Below are 25,306 nucleotides of genomic sequence, written 5' to 3' on the forward strand. Positions count from 1 at the left end.
GTGTGTGTGTGTGTGTGTGTGTGTGTGTGTGTGTGTGTGTGTGTGTGCGTGCGTGCGTGCGTGCACACACCTCCCTACTCTTTCCAGCCCCAGTGACCTGTGAGGGAGTAAAACTCTCCTGCCCTCCTCATTCTTAACCTCAGACAGAAACACTCTTGACCTGCTCTGCCTGGGGTTTCCATGGCGACACGGTCACTACTACTGACATCAAACTCTGAAGGCGCTGCCACCCCAGACAGACACACACACACACACACACACTCAGCACAAGCACATATGAAACTGACCTGTTATGCAAACCAAAGTGTGCTCCAACGGTCCGAGTGACACTTCTGTCACTCACAGACACACATACCCAAACCGACACATGCACAACCCCAACTCAGCACGCACACACATGCACACACACACACACACAGAGTGGAATAAGTAGGTAGTCTGGAACACCAGAGCACGCAGGCAGAGAAAAGGCGAGACTTTTAATGAAATGTCACTGCACTCCGCTGGCTAGCCCCTTAGTCACGCTGAATAGCACACTCACATATACCTCAGAAATGTTAAGAGTTTACACATACACACACCTGAGAGACTTGAAATGCACGCACACACACACAAGCACACACATTGTCTGTGTCTGAGTGACTGGCTCATGCTATAATAGCACAGACATGTCTATTAAACCCTGCGTCGCATAGCTGTAGCTTAGATTACACAGAAAGAACTTTGGTGCCATGTCAGCCAAACTGCTGTGTGCGTGAGTGTGTGTGCGTGTGCGTGTATCAGTATGAGGGATGAATCCACAGTTTGTGTAAATGTATGTAATCTAGATATACTTAAACAAATAATTTACTGCATATAAATGGTTTATTCTTTTCTCACATGTTTGTGTGTGTAGAGGACAAAGTGTGGACAACAGTTATGAACAACCTGCCACCCAAAATTGCAGTGACTGGCTCCAGTAGAGAGAGACGCACCGTCTTACAGGTTAACTACAGTGCCTCTATGGACCAGGTAACCCCCCCACACACACACACACACGCACACACACACGCATGAATTATTCATAGGAAGTCTTGTGAGAGTTTTAGATTTTCTGCTATATTAAACTAAAAAAATAGGTAGGTGCCATCAAACACTGTTTTCCACTAAATATAAGTCTTGTGCTGTTCTTCAGTGAAATACAATGGGGAAAAAAAGCTTTTCATGTATTTCAAATTGTAGCCATCAGATTCTTAGTTTCATGTCAAGAGACTGCATACCAACATCCTCTTGTGAATGAGGTAGACTGTCAATCAACATAGTTGGCATTATTTTCTTTTAAATGATATCCAACACTTGAAGGCATGTCTAACATAGAGCATGCTTCTGTGTTCTCCACTGTCCTCAAAAAGCCCAGCCATGTCCCCTTACACTACACTGTGCCAACATTTTCTACTGTGACAGGCTGCCTTCTCATGTTGTTTGCTGATCAAAAACTCCTTTGATTTTCTCCCTCAAAACGCACTGGAAAGAATCACCCTTTCATAGACTCCTACAAGTAACTCAGAGTGATCCACAAACACAAGTCATAGCGTTCATGTGTGAATATCTTGTCGCCTCTTCATTTTTGATTTTATTGCAATTGTTTCCACGTCCAAGAGATTATTTTTTCTCTTGCAAAGCCCCTAATTTCTGGGTACTGTAACTATCCCTTACACTCGGCCTCACTAAAATCTCACCATGTCTGTGCTCCGTTAAAATAGTATCTTTACTGTTTTTGTGAGATGAGTGGTAATGCTTAGCACAGGTGATTGGGATCATGCCTACGTGGCAGCCAGACACTGACACCTCAGTCTGCACTTTCCAGAAACTGCAAAGAAATCAAACAGAAGTAGATTGTAATTAAACAAGTCCATTTTTCAACGTTTGGTAACAACTAGTCGGAGCTAGCGGAGCTTTGCATAGAGTTGTTTGTAAAGTTGACCCAGTGCTAACGGAGTGCTCTTGAGAATCTAGTGAAACTCGATTGCCCAGTTTCCATATAAATAAATCAAGTAAACGAGTAGACCGAGCAGCAGTTGGCCAGGTTGTGTTGAGGTTGTCCATTTCCTCAACCTGAGCAAGATAATCAAGTGTAGAAATTGGATGAATTTGTGATATATTCTGATTATCAATATCCATCTTTAGACAGTCTGTAGCAACGAGAGTGAAGTGAGTCATTTATCCTTCTGTCTTGTAATGGCCGTAAATATACAGAATACATTTAGTCTGTAACTATGGTAACATTTATCCTTGTTTTGACAAACCAACACCATCAGCTGCGTCATATACTGATTCAGTCTTATTCACTCATTGCCATGGACTATAGAAATAATTGAGTCATTTCTTCCTATATCTTGTGGTGGTCTTTGTCAACATTGATCTCTGTAGTCAATTAGTCGTTTTGTATGGTTTTTTTATGCTGAATGACTTATTTCAAAGAATCTTCAGAAGACACTGGTAAAAACATTTAATGCGGTGCTTTTCTGTGATTCTTTGTGGAGAAACTAAGTTTTACTTATTGATTAGTTGACAAAATCATATGAGTAGTCGAAATAGAGCTTCTTCTGCTCTAAACTATGGTAACATTAACGCTGTCCCTGTTTTAACTAACCTACACCATCAGCAGCGTCATATACTGATGCAGTCTTAATTCTTTTAAATGCACAATGATAATATCACTGTTCCACCTCTCGTCCCGGCCACCTGTCTCCTGTGGTGTTGCTGCATACAACCCAAATCTGTTCTCTCACACTAAAGAGTCAATACCTTAGTCTTGCTGGTTGCACAGGAGGCACGAAGACGCACGTCAGCTTTTTCAAGTCATGTTCTCTGACAGCCCCTCTCAGTCTAAAGCGAACCGTGTGTGAACTTTACAGGTTTTAATGTTCCAATGAGGAGTGACTGTGGTTTTGTCCTTCCATTAGACAGTGTTTGAGCAGCATATGCTTCCTATAATTTAGTTCTCTCCTAATTTGTATGGATCACTTGTTCCAATATTCAGCTTCTCTAAATCAGGGGAACTTAAATTAAAACATTACAGTGCACTTTAATTCATTATGCAGCTCAATAATTTGCTTTTACGTGAAATTGTCCTGTCTGGCTGAATAAGATAAAAATTACAATGCATATCTGTGCTGGTGTTTCCAGGTGACAGCCATCACCACCAGTGCGGAGTACTGTGAGCAGCACATCGCCTACAGCTGTCGCTTGTCCAGACTGCTCAACACTCCAGGTAAGGGCTGAGGATGGCACTTTTATTCTCCACTGACTCAAGCACAGGTTCACAGTTCTGAGAAAGGCAGGATGTTCTTTATGTCATAGTTCATTCTAACAACGACTTTCAACCAGGAGACTTGTGTTCGAGAGCAGCATTGAGTTATTTTGAAGTTACGTTGGTGACGTTGGTGACGTGTTTTCAGTACTTGGGTTGTCTTGTTTACGTTTTACTTGGTTTACGTACTTATTTTAGTTCCAACAATGATGTTTTCCCTAAACCTAACTTAGTGGTTTTGTTACTTAAACCTGAGCAAGTATTTGTTTAAATTCACAACATTAACTCTGTGTTTGTTGCGCCGTTCACTGGGCTACCCAGTGCATATGAAAGAGATGCCAAGTGACGAGTTGGAGTGAGAATGTGTTGTATTTTACAAATATTATTGCCTCCCTCATTTGTTATTGAAAGCTTCACAATAGAGTTCTAGGGTCCCGGCCCTGGTTGGGTTATTGTCTATCTGTATGTTTGACTGTTGCTTTCATCGTGTCTTTACCTAGCACTACAGATAAAAGTACTGAAACAGAGCAATGGAAATGAGTTGTGGCCTGGCTGGCATCATTCTGAATAGATTAACTTGGATAATATTCATTTAAATTGGATTTGTTTGGACTCAGTCAGTTTGGCTGTAATGTGCTTCAGCAAGGCCTGGCATGGTCTTCCTTGTTTGGTTTGGATTAGTTAGGCTGGCTAGTGAAATGGCTGAGTTGTGTAAGATTTGCCCTGGATTAGATACGTTTGATTTGCGCTATGGCTGGGTTTAGTGGACTTTCAATGGTAGTTTTTAGAGAAAATAGAGAGGAGGGCTTGCAGCTGTGTTTTACTCTTGTTTAGCTCAAAGCTTGGTATTAAGTCTAATATCCATGTGTGTGTGTGTGTGTGTGTGTGAGTGTGTGTGAGTGTGTGTGTGTGTGTGTGTGTGTGTGTGCCTTTGCATAATGTTATTCACAGTGCTGTGTGTTTTTCACTATGAGAATAACAAACTCGCTGTCATTGTCAGAGCTGCCTTTTTCCTCTGTTTCCTTTCTGGCTCTCACACATACACAGTGCGCACGCACACACCTACACACAAAGACCCACCTTAGGGATTGCTTCATAAAGACAAGACACTTGTGGCAATTAGAGTGAGGAGATGAAATAAAAAGTGGGCGAAGTAGGGAGAGAGGATCTTGCGTTTGTTAGATGTGTGTGTGTGTGTGTGTGTGTGTGTGTGTGTGTGTGTGTGTGTGTCCGTAGTCCTTGATTGACTGAGTAGGAATAAAGCGACAGGTGGTTACTAATAGCTGGGTATTAGTGCGGCAGACCAAAACTTTGCCATTAACTTCCACTGCACTGAGAGATGGCAACTAGACCTGCAGTGCACAGAAATACACACACCTTATTAATACGCTCTCTTTTTATAATCATGCTTAAATGCTTTTGTGTGAACACACACACACACACACAAACATGCAAACATCCCTCCCACACCCACACACACAGTCAGTCAGTCCTTCATTAACTAGTTTACTCCTAATTCACTGCCTTGCAAGTTAGGGAAATCCAATTACCAGTTTAGAATGACTGAGGTAGTAGGACCGGCAAAAATCATTTACCCAAAAATATGTTTCATAAATTAGCTGTCAGCTTTCATCAAATTACACTGTCAACAGTATTTTCTCTGCAGCACAGGCACACGCACATACGCACACTACACTTCCACTTCCTCTTTTTCTCATCCGGATCTCATCTATTACACTAGGGCTGGCATTTAAGAGCTAAACGAACCGTTAAATGGGAATTATATTCTGCCACCAGTGACATCCCTAATTTGGAACTTGGGCAGTAATTGTCCTAATTGTGTGACCCCCCCTTCCTCACCTCGTTCCCGTATTCTGTCCCTTCACCGTTTTTTATCTACCGTCATTCACTCAAACGCATTCTGCACCTGCGCACACACAGTTTGTCTCCGTCCAACATTGGCTCATTCGCCAGATGGGTGGGTAAAATAATGGGAGAGCGTGATGCTGATGCATGCAACAACACACACAAAGAGACAGCTCAAAGGCACGCACAAACTCGGGCAATATTTCCCTTTTGTCTCCTTCCTCACCTATTTCCTCCTTTTATCTAATCTCTTCCTCTCTCCACTGCTCCTTATCATCTTCTGCTTCCACATTTATCAATTCATATCCATTTATTGTCTTTCCTCATTCCACACTTGCTTCCTCTACTCCCCCCTTTGTTTTCCTTCATCCCATTTAAAGTCTCCATTTTTACCTTTAACCTATTAAAAGGAGAATTAGCTCCCTTCACTAATGATTTAGAATCCTTCCTTTCAGTGTAAACAACCTGTAAACAACCAATGGCACAAGACTTGCACAAAAAAAGCCTTTGTGCAGATAAAAAGACACAGCTATCACTCTCTGACACACATACTCACAGCCACGGTGGATTTTGGATGAAGCATATGCTGAAGCTGGTGAGTGCTGTACATCAGTTGCCTTGACGGGTCATGAATGTCCAATGTAATAAGCCAGGTACAGTACCTTTGTCACATTATGTTTATGTACCAGAAGTCCTGGTCCCATCAGTCAATCAGTGTTCTACACTTGCCTTTACCTACATGTGTTGTAGTCGGTGGTATCCATTTGAAAATTACCGTTTGAAATTATCCAACAACTCTCAACAATTCTTCCAACATTTTCAATTTTCTCGTGTTATGTGATATCTGCGAATATTTGTTATATAATATTTCTTCAAACTGTTGTTTTTATCATGAATACTTTCACACAGAACGTGAATATTACGCAGCAGAAAAGGGGGCGTTATTTTTCTCTGGAGCTATGTTGATTTATCTGTGAATAAGCGGATCAACGATCATGTGTGGAACGGACAATCAACATGTACACTATCGTGTTCAACAGACAAAAAGAGACTCCGTAGTTTAAACCAAACACATGTAGGAGAAGTGTGCTTTCAGGTTTTCTGCCAGGAATCATATTAAGTTTAGGGAGAATACCTACTTGATTAGGTTCAATTAAAGAGCCTGGATGTGTGCAATCTGCACCAAGACGGCAAACTGTAATTCTCCTTTCAATCTCGACAAAGGCATCGAGTATCAGATCCACTTCAAATGTATTCACATATGTGCACACACTCACTTTGACTCAGAGCTTTTGTAAGCTTGTGAAAACACATGCTGTGTCTCTCTCTATTGCCTGAAGCGATTGATAGAATCATTTTTAGAATCCAGGCTAATGAAGAGAGAAATATCTCTGTCGAACAAATGAGCTCATTAATCCAGTCAATTGTTCTACGGTAAGAGGTGTCTAATATGGGCACAGATTCACACATTCGCTGCTTATATGAAGAAGCTTTGACTTGAGATGCTAGTCATGCAAACACAAAGTTACTCTGATTCTAAATTTCGCAGTTGGTGGACAGGAGCTTGTACCTTAAATCTGGTTACCCAAATTTAACAAAAAAGTGTAATTAAGTCTCCAATAACATACTCAAGGAATGCTATTTGTGCCTTTCATAAAAATGTTGTTGCACATAAAAGTTGAACTTATTGACTGGATGTAGCATTACTGACTCAAACCACTTTTGTCCAATATAATTGTCATCCAATCATGTAATCAAACAAATGTTCTCAAGAGCAAAGTAAGCAAGCAGCAAAATTCAGTTACAGCAAATGTAATGTTTTGTGATAATAACCTGCCCACTCTAAAATGAGATTGCTGATAGTGCTGAATAGCCAGCCTTTTTCTCTCTGCTGAGGAAAGCTTTATTTTTCTGTCAACATCCAGTTAATCTGTGGGGGATGACATAAAGTTATGATTGTCAATGTATTTTTTTTTTTGTCCAGTCATGTCAAAAATGACAATTGTACTGGTAAATGCTCTCATTATAAAGGGCTATTATTTCAAGATTTCATCAAATTATGAAACTTTTGTTATGTTAGCATATTTATTTGCTGTTAAAATGTAACAGGTCACTAAAAGGTAGGGACAAGTAAGTTATAAAGCAACTATATACAGTAAATAGATACAATGAAAAGCTTTAGTGTGAGTAGAATAAATGGAGAAAGCTGAAGAGAGAGAGAGAAAGTGGAACAGAGGGAGAAACTGAAACTCCTGTTGTCCAAGCTGTCAACACACTTCAGTCACAGGTCGAGCAAAAGGACTGTGCCAACAATAGACTACTGGACTGATATCAGGGTGCAGCATAGGGCACTCAGTGGAAAAACAATGAACTTGGGACAAATGATTAACTGGCTGACCATAGAGGTGAGAACAACTCCGAATCTTTATTTAATGAATATTAATATATATATATATAAGTTCCAGTTCTTTATTGTCATAAACACACTGATTAGAAAAGCCAACGGAGGAAAGATAGAGAGTGATGGACACAGGAGGAGAGGGGAGCAACAGGGGTAGCCGGAGATGTGAGATGAGTGTGGCTCGGGATAATGAGGCCGTGTGTATGCACGGCGCTGTTACAGTCTATTCCTTAGGCACTTCTGGTCTCAATTATTGCCACACAAGTCACAGCAAGCCCAGCGCTGTAATATTCCACACACACACACAGGTCTTACCCATGGTGACTTTATTCTTCAGCGCTGGTTAACCACTTGTTTATTTTTTTTCTTTTGTGTTTGTTCTTTGATGTTCATCATTAACCTTTACAAATGCAGCAGTAGACATTTTCTCTTCTCTCTCGCTTTTGCTCTTAAGCTCCTGTGCCGATCTGCAAAAATAACAGGTACCAATAATGATGTACTGCTGTGAAATGTGAACAAGGCGAGCTGACATCCAAGTGAACTGCAAAAGTTCACTGGAAAATATGAAATCCTTAACTAATTGACAATGAGTGCTTCAGTCTTCTGCACTGTGGCTATTATGTCAACTCACACCTGTTAAATTGATTTTGTCTTTTGTATTAGTAGTTTTCCTGCTGATTTAAAAATGTATAATCTGACGATGGACCTTGTTTGGGATTATGTCTTTATTAATTCTATTATCCTTTATACTATATATATTATCCCTTTTTATTAGCCTATTGTGCCCACACACTGCCCGATTGTGCCACATCTTTCATTACACGACTAATGTTCTGGTTACAGTGTCATTAATTTGTGAAGGCACTCGAGGCAAGAAGCAAGTCAGGGGCCGGGAGAGAACAAGAGTTAATATATCGAAACACAAGAGAGAGGAGAACTATCACCAGTGTCCTCAGGCATCTCTCTCACTCTCCCCATCACCCTATGCCGCCTATCCTTTCCCTTTCCTTTTCTTAGCCCCTGTAGACAAGATGCTAATTAACGTTAAATTATCTTCTCTATCTTTCTCTGCTTTAAATGCAGGCAGTTTTTTGCCCCCCCCCCCACCCCACCCATTACAGGCAGGGGCAGGGGTGCTCACTGTGCTCAGTCAGTTGATAAGAGGCATTCGAGGCTGGCGTGTAAAGTTCGGCTTTATATAGAACAGCAAATTAATAGATGGAATTAGCCTGAAACCTTTCTTCTGCCTTTCAGATAGGTTTGAACTGGAGACACTTGAAGACATCTGCGGGGGTGGTGGTGGTGGTTGAAGATTTTCTAATTGCTAATGGGAAACAGCAGGAGTGTGTGTGGGTGTGTTTTTTTGTTTTGTTTTTGTGAGAAATTGGTGTTTAGTGAGAGAGACTGTACAAGACATAGAGCAACAAAGTGTGATCCATCACAGAGAGGCCCATATCTTTTACAATGCAAAATATGTGCTCCCTGTTCGCTGTTGACTCGGTAATGCGTCATTGCCCGGGATAATGCTGTCATATGTTGTGTTGACAGAGTCATGTGTCTTTTCCCACACCATGTCTGTCTACCTGAGTGCAACACTTACAGCTCATAGCCACACAGGTGCCAGTGTCGAGGGAAAACAGTATAACATTTTACAGTACATTAAGTTGGAGTAATACGGTGTTTGCAAGGGCAGCACCGCTCTCTTTTTTTTCTCTTTCATTTCCTCATTCTTGCTTTTTCTTCCTTTTTGCATTTCTTTCGCTCCCTTTCTTATTGTGCTTGTCATTTTCTCTACCACAGTCTCTTAATCACACAGACTCATGAGAGTCCCACGGGTGATAAACTTACGGCCCTGGTGTGTAACAGTGCATCTGTCTGATGTCTGTGTGGATGGATGTGGTTTAACTTTTGTAAAGACATCAGCTGCTAGTGAGGCTTTTGGTGTGTGTGTGTGTGTATCTGTGTTGTTTTCAAAGCCTCTATGTCTCTCTCTCTTACTCAGTACGTGTTTGTGTACTTCAGTGTGTGTAAGTGTCTGTGTGTCCATGCATGTGTGTGTGCTTATTAGCATTGCCATAGAGTGAGCGGTCCAGGCCTGCAAGAGAAATCTGTCTGATGTACCAACACCTGGTAGAAGCTCAAATTACTTCTCTGTTTCAAGGCACAGCCAAAGATCAAATGGTATGAGCTGCTCTCGGTCATGTTTTGCTCGAGGTAAACTCGTTCACACTCGAAGGTTAAAACAGTCTTTTGAAGTTTGCATTCGCTATCAATGCATTTGAACGTAGTGCAGAATAATAACAAGATTCATATGTTTAGGCAAAATCCTGTGTCGACTAAATGATTGTCACACTCCAACATCATTTAGGTAAGTAAGTGTCAGGTGCACATGATTAAGCTACCAATCAAGCATTGTCAATGAAAATGGAGCTATTTTAAGGAAGAGATTGGCAGTTTTACAGATTTTCGGATACAGAAAATCAGCATCATAAATTGGTTATTTTTTGTGGATAATTAAAGCAATATTGCACCCTGTAATCTCTTCATTGACATAGCAGGTTATTAAAAACATTCGAACAATGCAGAGCTTAGAATTTATTTTACTTTGAAACAACTTCATTGGTTTAGTGAATGCTACTCCACTAAATCCCTAATTTACTTACATCCATAACACATAAAAAGGCCAGGGACATAATTAATATTGTATCCAAATTCAATTGAATGCCATCTTACCCTTCAGAGACTAAGCTTCAACTTATATTTTAGTTTTTTGTGTCTTTGGTGCTGTAGTAGTTGGAACAAAACAAGGTTTCTCCTTCTAGTGTTTCCATAACAGCTGCTCTCAATGACAGGAGTGATTGACATAAGGATCATTTATAAATTCCTTGATGCATCCTTGATGTTGGTCGTATAGAATTTGTGTATCGGAATTGTTTTCCCGTCTTAATAGAAATGTATTGATGTATCAATATGCTGCACATCACACCACTGATTACAAGCTTTTGTATCAGAGCAGCTTCAAACAGCTCATGTAAACTATTTTTTTCCTGCCTTTGCTCTTTTCAGCCAAAATTAGACATCAGTCAATATAAAGAGCCTACAAGGGAGTCCATTATCCACACACAAAATGCAGCACTCAGCACATGGCATTGTCAACAATTTGCTAATGTTTTTTGTTACTGCCAGTGGGTGCATTACAGTTCAACATAAGACATTAAACTTGGTAATGATCTTCTGGGACTGAAGTAAAGGCAGGCCACGTGAGTTACAGGAGTGATGAGAGTGATTTTCACTTCATATTTTAGTCGAGAGAATATAAGCTGCACAAAGCTGCAGTTATAAAAAAGAGGCGGCATTCCCAGGAAATAAGGATATTTCCAGAAAGACCAACAAAGATGCTGTGCACTCGTGCCCATTATGTCTCGCAACTCACAGAAAAACACATATTATTCCAAAGCACACGCCAATAATACAGACATGTCACTGAAAAACATGTTCTTAAAAGACAGGTTGAGCAATACAATCACAAAAAGTGTGAATAAGTGTGATCACACAATGCAACATCCCATCAGTGCAAGTGACACAAAAGTCCACACAAAGTATGCCTTACTTTTATTTTCATATTCTTTTTTCTGTTTTCATTCTGCAGCTTCTCTTTTCTCCCTGCATCTTTTTTCTTCTTCATCTTCCATATACTTATATATATATATATATACTCTCTGAAATGCTCAGTGCTGCTGGGTGGGCTCCAAACACTACACATGAACACACACACACACACACACACAAATCACAAATACACAGTAATGCAGGAGAGCTTCCCAGCAAATCGAAGAAACAGCATGTATTATTGCTCTGGCTTCATGTCTGTAAAGAAGAGTTGCCAATCAAGCATAAACTAAACTGTTGTGCGTGTTGATGGTGTATGTAAGAGGCTGTGTATGCGTGTGTGTGCTCCATAAGACACTCTGGCTGATGGACTAAATAAATTGAGCATTTTAATATATTCATTCAGTTCAATGCCTCCAACATCTTGGTAGGAATTTGTGTGTGTGTGTGTGTCTGAGTGTGTGTGTCTGTGTGTGTGTGTGTGTGTGTGTGTGTGTGTGTGTATTGGTTATTATCAGTGAGATTTTGTCCCCAGTGGATGTTCATGCTTGTGATATTACTAGGTGGAGATTGTTGTCAGACAGCAACATTAAGCTGAATGCTCCTCAGAGAGATAAAGCCCTGCATGGTTCGCATTCAAGTGGGAGAGATTTGTGATGTGAGCATACTGAGCGATGATAAAATGAACCTGATAGCTTATTGATCTCCTTTGGGAAGTTCTCATTTTCATGGCTCTGGGGAATTCAGCGTGTTGCTCAAAGGAGATTTCTTTTAATAAATGTTGTTGGTTCAGTTACGTCATGTGTCTCCCTGGATCTTGCTTTTATTCATATTTTTCAAATCATACATTGAGTTACTACACCCACGGACCTGACCTTTAAGATGAGACAAAGCTGGTAGAGATGAAAACTAATTAACTTGATGTGATGATGATATAGACAGGTTTGTCTTTGTTTTAGGTGAGTAGTTACATTATCCATGTGCTTTGTGGTGAAATGAAATTCCTCATCACCCACTACCCTTTACTTTCAAAATAAATACTTTTGAAGTGTTTTTTTGGTTGTTACAAGTCAGTGTTTTGAATCTGTGAAAAATCTTTGTAAAATGTATGTATAGTTAAAGTATTATTTGAAAGCTTTCGGAGGCTTTGTCTGAATTCTCTATATTTCCTGTATCGGGTGAGAAGTCCTACAGCCCGTTCCCTTAAGGCCATCTCACTAACACAGATGCACGTCTGAATCTACAGAAGACAAATACATGTTCAAACAGTAACAATTCATGAGCAGCTATTGATGCTTTTGCGATATCATGGACTGTAGTTTATAACCATGCACTTTAGAACCATCAACAACATTTTCATCATTACCAATGCTCCAAAAGTGTCTTTCAACTCTGTTTTTCATTTTCTGATTTACTACTATTGCCGTGTTAATAATAGAGGAGTTACTGCATTTCACCTCATATTTTTCTGTAGGTAATGTTTCGTCACAGAAACCTAATTATATTTTGCTATTATATCGTGATAGAATCAAGACTTTTTTTTTTTTTTTTTACATTTACTGGAATCCATCGTACTCAGGATACTGCAGCTTTGATAAAGAACAGCACAGTGGTCCAAAGAGATATTGTCTTACAGCTGTTGCAGGTGTTTGCATGTTTTCATTTTTTCCTACCAACTGAGAACAAAGCAAGCACCTGTATATTGTTTATTTGCCTGTGTTGCTCAGGGTTTGATTTATTGCTGCTGTTGTGTACATAAGATAGTGGAGGAAAGCTAATCCAGAGATGTCTTTTAGTTTGCAGACTTCAGAAATAGACAGCGTCACAGTCACACTGAGCACAACTGAAACTTTAGCCAAACTCTCCAAAATACACAGATAGCTTATCAATTCAGACTTCTATGGTGTGAAGAGAAGGACAGAAAGAAGGACGAAGGAAAACGCTGCATCTTACAGTGGCACAGTGATGAGAAGAGGGAAGAAATAGGGAAGTGGGCGCGTAAGACAGAAATTGATGTGGAGTGACAGAGAGGGAAGAAAACAAGTAAAACAGTGAGAAGAGAAGGAGGCAGAAGGGTAGAAGGAGAAGCAGATTAGTTTGTTTCCTGCCGCTTGCTCTGACATTGAAAGATATGTCGGTACTAATGTCCCAGAAAGCCTTGAATAACACAGCAAACCGATACATATCCTGCTTAATGGGATTTTCTGAGCTTTACTTGCTCCCTCTCACGTGCACACACACACACACACCAACACACCCAAGAAAAGCACATACACATGAACAATGCACCATATGGCCACCGCCTGGCGGAAAAATAAAAGGCAAATGGAAAAATAGAAACTGCGCGCTTGAGGAGTAATTATAATATTGTCTTCTCATTTGTGACGAGCTAAGGGGTTGATCTCCATTTTGAGGCTTTCATAGGCAATCCTCAGCTCTCCATTCGTCCTCCCCAAGGTTGCCCGGGACAACAGAAGCATGACGAGCTGTGGCGTATGACCACAAACTGATCATCAAACATAGCGGTTTCACTGATGGATCACACTGCAGGAGGATCCCGCTCCATTATGAAGACATGCATATGCATAAGAATGGACTTTTTTTTGTTTTACCTGCGTCTCCCTTACACACACACACACACACACACACAGACGCCCTCACACATGAACCATGAAATATTTCCAGTGTCAGTAGTGTTTATGTATGCAGCAGAGTCTGTCTGCATCAGCAAGTGCATGGTTTATTGGCGTCTGTGAATGTGTATGTGGCGATCACTGGAGGCAGTTTTAACACAGCTCTCGGATTACAGCGGGATATTGGGGCAGAGAAAGATTAGACCAATTGGAAAAACAACAGGAACAGAACAGAGGAAATATCACTCAGTGGTGCTAATGAAGCAACACGGGGCGGGAAGTCGATTATCCGACTTGACCTTGAGGGGTTTTAAAACTAACCCAGGGAAAGTTAGACAGACAAAGTTGGAGAAGATGCAGAGTTTTACAAATGCGTGTGTCTGTGTGCGTATGAAATTTACCGACTGTCCATCAGTGTGTACCTATCTGCTATTATGTGAGTCTTGTGCCACATTTTGATAGCTTTTCTGTGTGGAATGTGCCTGGTTCTGACTGTGTTATCAATGTGTTCATATCCATGTGTCAGTGTGTGTCTGTTCATTCCTGTGTAAATGTGTCCTTTTGTGCCAATGACGCATCTCTGTGGAGCAATTTTTGTCTTGTTTCTCACACAGGGAGCATAAACAAACAAATGAATATTCATGATGTTTGTCTTATCAAATGTTGGCGTACCGTGCAACATTCTCTTGTAATTACTTAGCTCCAATTGTTTGTGTGAGTTTTTGTGTACACATTGCTCATCTGTCATACTGCGTGTTTGTACACACAGTGTGCTCGTGCATATGACGTCCTCTTCCCTTGGGTGTCAACAGATGACAGCTTTGTCATCAACTTGACATAGCTCTAATATCTGAGTCGTAGATGTTGGCCTTTTAATTAGTCTCATAGAAAGTGAGCCGAAAATGTTTTGTTTTGTTTTTACGGTCCATGACTAGATACCTTGGTTATAATAGGAGCAAATATGTTCATTTGACACCACCAATACTGTGCAAAAGAATCCATTACAAATGAAATAAAGAACTAAAATGTTGGCAAGCACAACAAAACCAAACATCAGATTTAAAATCCAATCAATATCTCTTAAGTATACTGAAACTACTTGTGCGACGCAGGTGCACACTGGTGCGGTACAGTAGGTACAATTCAAAGCTGCGTCTACATCTGCAAGATGGTGTTGATATTTACAATGGATTGTAAAGAAGGATAAATCAACAAAGACTTAACCAAAGACAGATAGATCCTTCCAACAAGTATCGCCTATGTAGCCAAAGCCTGATATATCTTATTCCTCTGGTTCGTAGCTCTCCATTGTGATCCAAAACCAAAAACGGACCAATGAGCCACACAGTTGCACTGGCTGACTTGTTCGTTCATTATGATGAATCAGGGCACTGAAGTCTATTTTAACTTGATCCCATGTACATCGTGCTGCTGCCGCAAATACACTAGCGCACCAAATCCACGACAGAAAATAGTCCTTAGGACCTCATTTTTGTTGTGTCATCTCTGGCTGGAAGAAAGTAGCTGATGCATTTTCCCTCAGTTGGAATAGATTTAGGAATTTGGCTACAGCAGACAGAGAGCTTCCTCAACAGAAGTTCATCACAGAGTTACAAATGCAGTGGAGTTCCAGGCTGAAGATGAAAGAAAAAGGATTGGATTTGGATCAAGAAAAAGCAGTAACCCAGTCCTTTAGGTAGAAGACCAGACAAGGTACAGTACTCGGCACCCTTATGGCAATACATGGAGGTCTTGCACTGAATGAAAAAGCTGAGCAGGAACTTCACAGATACCCTTTTAGGTAACAACCATGTAGTTATGTTTTGCAAAGGGAAATGGTGTACCTAGTCAATACAGAGAAATCAAAACTGGATAAAAAAAATGTAACTTAACCAAGATCGTTTTGGATAGGATGACCTGAATAGGAAAACCCCACGGTTATAAGTTCATGAACTTTGACAACAGACTCGAGTGTACGGTTCATGAGCTAGAGCTGTTTTCTACAGAACATATAGGTGTGAAAGGAGCATTCAGAAATACTTCAGTTGTATATTTTTTCAACTTGCAGTTGTCATTTTTAAAATATGTAGGTGGCTGTGGAGTTATTTATTTATTCTACTGCCACATGTAGCATTTTGTTTTTAAATCTAAGAAGCCAATTGACACTTACTTTCTGATATATCTTTGTTTTAAAACTGTAGCTGTGTATGGGTAATTGAAAACAAGCCAACAGACTTTTATTTTTGCTTTAAATATAATGTATTACCGACATCTTTTTGTTTGGAACCTGTCTAATATAACTGCTAAGTCCAGGGACACTGTTGTTCTTTATGTTCACTGTCTTTTGCCTTGATCCCCAGGTGATCTGTTGGCTTTAGCTTTAAAGTACGTAGGCTTGAAAAACAGATGGATGAAGATTGCATTTGCTTGCACATTTGAACTTTACGAAAGCAGTCTAGTCAAAAATCTGTGATCCTGTCCTCTGTCGATTTGTATTTGTTGATGTTCTTTTTTTGCATCTTTCGCTTCAACACGAAGGAGTGCAATGTATGTCATATCAATAATTTCAGGGTGAAAAAACAAAACAAACGAATGATAAAGGCATACCTTATAAAAGTTGTGCATTGAAGGATCATATGTCAGCATTTTAAAAAACTCATTCCAAGTTTGTCTTATGTAGTTTTGTGTATTTATACTATAATTTAAATCAGCCACACTTAGAAAGGCATTTTGTGAAAGCCCCCTGAGAAACAAATCCAGCATACAAAGTGTCTCGACTCTCTTTAGCGTTTGTAACAGTCCCAAAGGGCAATTGATTTGGATTACGATCAAAGAACAGCAGTAATGTTATGCAACAATAACAGAACCTGGGCATTAGCTTTTTAGTTAATACCTTAATAGGGTACAAACAGCAGTTGATATTTGGCATCAACTGTAAATGTAAGGATGGGAATAAAAATGGAGCAGGAGGTTTAACGGGTGTTTTCTGTGCTGATTACTCTTGTTGTCGCTAAATAGTCATGTGGTCATGTGCCAACAGGCTAATGTGGGAGAGAGCGATACAAAGAGAGGAGGAGATGGTGAGTTAGATGAATGCTGTGCTACTCATTAAGCCATTAGAAGGAGTAACAGCTGGACACCCACAGCCATCTGCAGCATGTTTCCTGTCTAAACAAGACTGTTTAACCTGATCTCTCTCACACACACACACACACACACACCAATCTGTTTGCTCCTATTTCTTTCCCACCCACAGACCGATCTCTGAGCACCTTTCTCAGTCTCTATCCCACACACACAAAGATGCGCACACACACATAGACACGCTGAACCTTCTCGCCCCCACAAGTCCTTAATTTTCCAGCTGTGTAGGCAAGCAGCAGTGGGCAGTTTGTCCCCCCGACAAGGGTCACTGACCCGGGGGAGAGAGCTCTCTGTCTCTCCCCTGACTGCCTGGATGACTGGAGCGCAGGCAGCAAGATTAACACTTGAAAAGGGAAAGGGGAGGGAGATGGGTGACAGGGAGTAAGGGAGATGCAGTGGGAGGGAGGAAGAAATGGCGCACAGATGGGTGCGGTCGAGACAGGGTGGCACACAGAGCGGGAAAACGAGAGAGCGTGATGAGGAAAGGAAGATGAAGAGGAAGGTTCAGGCATGCAGCTTGAAGGGTGGAGAGCAGGGTGTTGTGGAGAGTGTGTGTGGGGGGGGTCCAGCGAACCACAGCATGATGGATCACGATGTTAGCGGATAAGACGGATGTTGAGAGGGGGCAGGCTTGGCTTGTCGAGAGCAGCTTTTGTCAGAAAGTAGCATATAGACACACACACACACACACTTTTACACCAGCACCAAAGGAAGAGAAGGAACTTGAGCATTGAAGGGCTAACACATTTTTTTAGGTGAATCAGAGAAAGAAAGGTGAGTGGGAGAGAGACATAAAAAAGAGAGGGAAAGAAAGGCCACACTTGCATAGTCCTTTCTGATTTATGTAGCACTGTGAAAATGTGCGTAAACACACCAAAAGGATTCCAAGATTTCCACCTGCCTTTCATGCACATTCACTCCATTGCTCAAGAAAGTGCTCTAGATGCAGTTTTACTCCACTCTGTCATTCTTTCTGTCTGTCTCATACACACACACACACACACGCACACACACACACACACACACACACACACACACACACACACACACAAAGATCATTGACCCGACAAAGGTGTCAGCCATTGTCAATTTAGGTTTTCACTCTGTTCGTCCCAGAGTGGTGATGCATTGCAGTGGGTGCTCCTCAAACACTTTTGCCTCAACCTTGACTTAGCCACCAGAATAGTAAGCTCAGGTTAAAAACGATTAAGACATGACTTGTGCCAATGTATACACAATTTTTTGATTTTTTACATCAGGTGTTGCAAAGTTCATCTTAGCACAAATAACAGATTTCACACTCCTGGGTTTGGTTATGGCGGTATAGAAATAGACTATTAAGTAACCAACTAAGTGTGAAGTGAATTCACATAATTTGATTACAGCTTTGAATATATCATACTTGAATTGTACAAGGTAACAGATTCGTGATGGTAGTGCATCTGCTTATGTCGTTTGTCAAGCTGGTTTTAGAGAATCAGCCCAAGGATTTCGGCACACATAGCTACGCAGATAGCTATAACTACTCAGTAGGCGGTATTGTAAGTTATAAAAACAATGTACTGAAAAGATTTTTAAAAACCAAGGCCACCATTTTCACACATACGATTCCGTTAGAACAGTTGCATGACAACATAAACAAGGAAGTCCAACCTGTTGAGAATAGTCACACGAAAGCTATTTGTTTATTTACATTCGGAGAAGTCTCAAAGCTTTCTCCCATTTAAATAGGAGCCGTGGATGTGCGTGTGTATGGGTGTGTACGCATTTACAAGTTGAATATGCTTCTTAATTGAGCAAAAGAAAAGAAAGATGTAGTAGTAATAGTTTGTAAGTAATTAGTCATAGTATCAAGAGCACCGTGTGAGTTGCACAAGATGGCAGCAGCCCTAAAACACGTGCTAAAAGGCAGGTAACATTAGCGGCCAGTGCAAATGAAACCGCTGGAGCTGGAAGACCCGTCTGTTGGTTCCAGTCAGTGAAATAAATCTTTTGTCTGAGCAGCCAGAAAGCGCCTCTGCTCCACTTTCAATGTATCTACCTTCTATTAAAGAGACACACTGACCACCACCTCCTGCTCCAACATATCCATTCTTTAATTGCCAGATGCCATTTATTTCATGAAATCTACACGTTTTCACTGGAGTATAAATTAACATGGTCAATTCTCTCTGACAGTGACATCAAGTCCATCTGTGTCTTGTTGATTACCTGGATCCAACCTAACTAAATCCATCCCTTTTGTTATTCTCTTTTCAAACTCGCTTGTTACAAACCACTGTGGTTTGGAATTATGCAAATTGTGTGTGTGGCTCAGCCGTGTTTTGGGCTGCTTTTCTCAGTCCAGACTAATCCCATCCAATTAAAGGAGCATAGAGCTTGATGTTGTTTGTGAGCGCTCCTTTACTCACATAGGTCCGTGTGTTAACCCAGGCCAGCAGTTCATAAATTGTGAGTCCAATCAAAGTGCTTAGCGTCTGATGTCCAAATTACTTCCTCATAGGATAAACCCAAGCTACACCACAGAGGTGCTGAACTCATAACCATAAATGTGCTCAACAAGCAAATAGAAAACTACACAAAATGAGCAATTCAGCGGGCTTAATTCGTGCAGGCAAATTTGTTCATGCTCACAAATTAAAAGGCCTCCTGCAGTGACCTCATCTCTTAATGTGAGACACATCCAGACGCTGTGCAGTCCCACGGTTCTTAGCCTCAGTCAGTCCCACAGCAGCAGTTGATACTGTTGCTGCAGCCGCTGAAGAATCAGGAAATCCCATCAATAATCAATGTAATGTCGGAACAAATCCACTGACTTTACAACAGCTTTGGAAACGTGCTTTCTGGCGGAGTTTTAGACGAGAGGATTGACACCACAAATAATAATAATAATAATAAGGGGATTTTTTGCTGCACTTCATTTGATTACTGTAGTTAAGTATCAGTATTCCACTGGCTAGGTCACTGGAAAAGCTAGTCTCTCAGGGATTTTGTTCATCTTGAGGTTGTGGAATGGAGTCGGTGTTTGAGAAAGCAATATGTTTGGACAGTTGCTATTTAATTGGAGAGTCTAACCTGTAAAACAAAATGAAAAAAATAAACTGACAACTGTAGGTTTTTACCAATAAAAGCTGATTTGTTCATCTATTTTTCCTGTTTATGTTTCCTTTTGGACACACTAAAATAATTTCCTCTCCATTTGTGTCATTGCCTCACTATTGGCCAGCTTTTTTTCACAAACGCAGCCTTCCAGAGCTGTAGAGGAAAATAGCGCTGAAGTTATTTTCTTTATATGCGTTCTCTTTCAGTTTGTATTATAATTTGAGTAGGGACCTTCAACTTCTCACTGAGAGTATATCTTTTGGTACATGGTGTTTTTTTGTGCCTTGTGAAGTGGAAAATAGCCCACCGTCACTACTCTGAGAAATTTTACAGCCGGAGACTCTTGAGATGCCATGTCGCTCTCCCTCCGTTCTGCCTCAATGTGAAGCCATTGGTTGTTCATTGTCCTTGTTGCCAGCAACATTGCGCACTTACAGTAGGTGCCACAACAGGACTTGATGTTCTCGCAAAGCTTTCACCCATTTCAATAGGAGCCGTGGATGTGTGTATACGCGTTTATGAAGACAGAAGCAGTGGAGAGATTAAAAGCAGACTGTGAGAATGGAGGGAGGGAAGGAAGGAAGAACAGACATTGAATAAAGTTCAGAACAGTACGACCCAGAGAGAAGAGGAACATGAAAGGTTGTACAGAAGTATGTGTTAGTGCATCTCTCCGCTGATGCCTCCTGCTGTGCACCTCTGCAAGAGGTTGCATGGAGGCTACTGATGTTTCCGCACAACTCTCCCTGACTGCATTTTTCCAAGGCAGTTAGAAAATTATCATAATCCATTTTCAGGGTGCACTAGAAGACTCATGCCATGTGGTGGGCTGTAAACTGTGATTAGATTCACAGCACGATATCGAGGCACCTCTGTGCTTGCAAATGTAGAGGGGACTTTAACGGAGCCCCATTTTAGGGGCCAACTCCTTCAAAGCACATCATGTACGATGGTGTGGCCTTCAGAGGACTCAAACCAGTAGGACTAACTTGCACCTCTTCACCAAATTCATGGTGAGTATCCATTAGAAACCACAACCAATAAAGCATTTGAGCAGTCTTCGTCAACTTGTAGAGTCAGCAACCGAGGCAGAGAAAAGATACACTGGCTGTTATCCTCCAAATTTGAGGAACCTTGAAATGGTGCAGCCTTTTCAGCCCATTATGATACATTTGTTCTTAAAAAGCAGCCCCTGAAATGAGAAAAAGCAGGTGCGTCTGAGTGTTTGTGTGCATCATATTTGCATGTATGCTTAATATGCAAGTCCCTGAGTTTATGTGTTTGAGTATGCACTTGCAGTGTCTGTATTACGGTATAAGGGTACTTGTCTGTGGCTCCAAGCTTGCCTTGGGCCATCCTGTGGCCCAAGGCAACCCATAGGACCCGAGAGCCCCCCACGGGGGGCGTTTTAGAGTGTGCAGCATTCAGCGTGTCGTAGAAAGCATTTTTCATAAAGAAATATGATTATTGCTCCAGCCATATTAAATATCGAATTAACGGGAAAAGTCCGAGCAACATCATCATACCAGCCATTGTAAACACTGCAAACACAATTATACATGAACTAATATCATATCTGGAAGATATCTAGAAGATTTGCCACAATTTTGGCCAAAAATCGACGACCTATGCTCACTCTATGGCTCTCTCATCACGGAGCAGGATCGTACATGGCGGATGAACACATGCAGGGGGGGCACGATTCGACCCGGAAACGCACAGCTGCGTCCAAATTACTCTCTTTCAAACCGTTCAAAAGTTATGGGTATGCATGCCAACATCAGCCGCAGGTCACGAGAAAAATAATTGGGTAAAAAAAACTTACGTTTTGACGGTTTTGCCGATGAAAAACGGATTTATTCGAGCCGATTTTTGCACAGCTCTGCCCGCCATGTTCTGCTGCATGTCTGTGAGTGAGATCAATGCGCTGGCGGAGTGAATCACAAAATGGCAGACGATTCTGTGGGGTGGAGCAATCCATGTAGAGAGGGGATTTTTAGTCACTAAACAGACCCGGATACGATCAAACACCCCTGCATGGCTCCCGTTGGACTATCCCGCATCTAAAAATGTCTCACACCAGTAGATCGGCCTTACCAAAGTCACATAGACACACATTATGAGCCATTTATTGTTATGAATGACAGATATGACACATCATAACTGCTCAAAATTATTCAAAATGGTGTCAAACTGATTTATTAGGATTATTGAACACTCTTAGTGATAAGAAAAGTGAATATATAGTTAATATTTAGTTATATAGTATATAACATTAGTATAGAGCAATGCAACAGCTGGTTCCGAAAATCGAAATTTTGACTTTCATGACCATTTATGCTGGCCTGCTTCACTCAATCGAAGTAAAATATGTTGTGGGGACATGTAAAATCTGTTGTTCTATGACTGTGGCGTGGTTTTAGGCTTGCAGCTGCATTATTTTAAAAAAAAAAATGTTCAATACAAGTGCTTTTTTTCAGGCGAACCTAGAAATTTTTCAATTTGAGCTGTGCCATAAGTGTATCAGTTATTAACCAGTAACATATACACAATATTTACACAATTCAACGCATCTCACAAGTGTTACCAGTATTCTAGCATCAAAATTTTTTAAATAGACCTTGTAGTTAGAGCTCGGGACTCTCTTGAGTATGGCTATGCAATTTTCGAGCAGAGGCCTAAAAATAGGGCTAGGGTCCTATGAGTTAAATCTGTGTATAATCTGTCATTTAGCCTTCTATCCCTGTGGCTCTAAGAAGCCTACGCTTCCAGTACAATAACTCAGGCAAGCTAACAGGATCACATAACGTAGCATGACTATTGCGAACACCAACAGTGGAATTTGCTTTGTTGTTCAGCTTTCCTGCATCTGCCCCTCAAAATGTTCCGATTTCCACCCGCCTGTCTTTGTGTGTCGCTCAACATCAAGCTTTCTTCTTTGTCTCGCTCTTCTCCATTTTCTCTTCCCTCTATCTCTCTGCCTGTTTATGTATGTGTTCTCATCTTTGTGAAATAGCCCGATCGAGGAGCTAAAAAACTCATTGCTTTTTTTGTGTAACTCATTAAGTTCTGCATCAGATGGCCCTCATCCAGCGGCATCTCAGGTGGTGTTTCAGACTACACTGATCTTTCGATATTAAGTGAGAGGTGCCATGGGTAACTTGGTGCTGCTAAAATTGCAACATCAATTTGATAAAGCTGGGAAAGATGCATCTTGGCACATCTCCTTGTTTTGAAAGAAAATAGCACTAATAGGCCTAATATGCCCTATGTGAGTCTTTTTTTTTACTTATGCAAAAAAATGTAAATTTAATGGGGAATTCTTCTATGTAAAATTATACTGATGCCTGTAATCAAGTTACTGATGATGATGGATCTTGTTACTGAAGCACCTCTGATGTGTCACTTACACTTACATACATGAATGCATTTCTATTTATAAACACAATCACACTTTTGATTCATTTGAGGATGGCAAACAGCTTGCTAAGTGCCAAGTGCATTCATGACATTTTCAGAGATGTTTTCCTGAAAACATTTTACTACGATGTCGAAAGAAATTGGAGAAACGCTTATATTTGTCAAAAAAAAAAAGGTTTTAGCTTCATATATAGCATTTTAATAATCATCAATCAATCATCCACACAGGTTTTCGGTGTGCATTCATTTTATTTATTAGAATTTATTGTGAGGACGAAAGCATAGAATGTTCTTAATACCATTAGATCTATTTAAAGCCCTTCTGCAGGAATGACATAAATTGGGGTGAGCAGCACCTGAGTTTTTCAGACTTTGATTGAAGAATGCCTGTTTGTCTTCCAAGGAGCCGTCGCTTAACTGTAGAGTTTGCCGTTCGAGGGTGGTGATGAATTGCAAAAGACAGAATTGAGAGACTGCTCTCTCCCTTTCTCTCTCCCTTGGTGGTTAGCTGTGGTCGCTGGTGGGGTTTGGTTTCTGTAGAGTTCAGGGAAGAGGCGGCTGGCAGAGCAGACAATCATGCCCACGTTGTAACCCCCAAGGCCTCATGCTTCATCTCAATAAGCCCCTGTCTTGCTCCAGCTCCAGAGCAGTCGGAAATAGCATTTAGGATTTACGCAGGTGTGTGTGTTCCTGTGCCTGCATGTGTATGTCTGTGTTCACTTAGAAAAACAACTAAGATTGCATGGATTTCTGCCAAAGGGAGAGGTCATGTTCCATCCTGTTACATGGACTGCAGAGAAAGGGAGAACAGAGCAGAAGTGGAAGAGAGGAAACTGAAAATTTGAAAAATGAGTGAGACATAAAACTTAAGACAAATAACCAAACAGGGAGGTAGAGAAAGAAGGGACGGAGAAGCTGGAAACAGAGCAAGTCTATGAGGGAAAGCAAAGCATGGTTGCATTGGTGTTTTCTCTATAGTACTTTGCTCCCTCGCTTATAACACGGCAGAAAATCAAAGAGAAAAGAAAGGTACAAGTGTGTGTCTCAAAGTCACGTCCCGGATGCCACGTCCCGCTGAAAGACTGTTCCTTTCACTGATCTTCTCGAATTCTGCCAAGGACAGTCCTTCGTTCAGAGGATTTTCAAGGATGCATGTGTGTGTCCTCCGCGCTCCTAAAACACCCACAGTGCAGTACCTATACACTGGTAAACTATTTTAGCTATTTCATCTCAGCAGTCTGCCAAAATCTTCAGTACAAATTTGAGGCAATAAACTGGCAATCCAGTTGCAGATTCTTCAATCCTATTAGATCTACAAGACCTAATCTAAAAGTTTGTTCTGATTGTCATCGCTCCACGCCAGACTCGTTCAGCGAGCTAACCCGGTAGCATTAGCACAAGCACAAAGAGGCCAGCAAGGGCAGAGAGAGACAGAGTGTGGAGCCAGCATACTTTCCCATCTAACGTGGTGGATTAATGATTTATTTTGACCAAACCAGAGTTGGTGATTTTTGGAACAGTGGAAAGATTAACCAAGACGGTTTTGATGAGTTTTCTTTTGTTTCTCTCAAGTTTGAATGTAGTGTTTTACAGTTGGCAAAGTAAAAGTGTTTCTGTCAATGATGTCTTGTAGCTTTGTGGACAGTATATTAATTGTATGTTTTGTACGTTAATAAATTATAATAATTGTCCAAATCCATATTGAATTAATTTTTCTTTTAATTGGCCTACATGTTTTGACTTTCAACTTGGAAGGAACCGTCTTAACAAGGAAGCAACCTTGACTTTGAGAAACACCCATAAAGTAGAGGAACTTCATCTGATCCACTTCCTCAATAC

The 25,306-nt window shown here is 40.9% G+C and overlaps 1 protein-coding gene across 1 annotated transcript in view; it reads left to right on the top strand.

The window, feature by feature from the left end:
• The window catches only part of cntnap2a (contactin associated protein 2a), a 283,733-nt gene that overhangs the window by 187,399 nt on the left and 71,028 nt on the right, over positions 1 to 25,306 (top strand). Inside the window, exons 14-15 of the mRNA XM_031850036.1 lie at positions 896 to 1,011; positions 3,169 to 3,253. Coding sequence (XP_031705896.1) covers positions 896 to 1,011; positions 3,169 to 3,253 — 201 coding nt within the window. The remainder of the gene's footprint in view (positions 1 to 895; positions 1,012 to 3,168; positions 3,254 to 25,306) is intronic.

Source organism: Anarrhichthys ocellatus, unplaced genomic scaffold (assembly GCF_004355925.1).
Source record: "Anarrhichthys ocellatus isolate YVR2014 unplaced genomic scaffold, GSC_Weel_1.0 scaffold10, whole genome shotgun sequence".
Classification (NCBI taxonomy): domain Eukaryota; kingdom Metazoa; phylum Chordata; class Actinopteri; order Perciformes; family Anarhichadidae; genus Anarrhichthys; species Anarrhichthys ocellatus.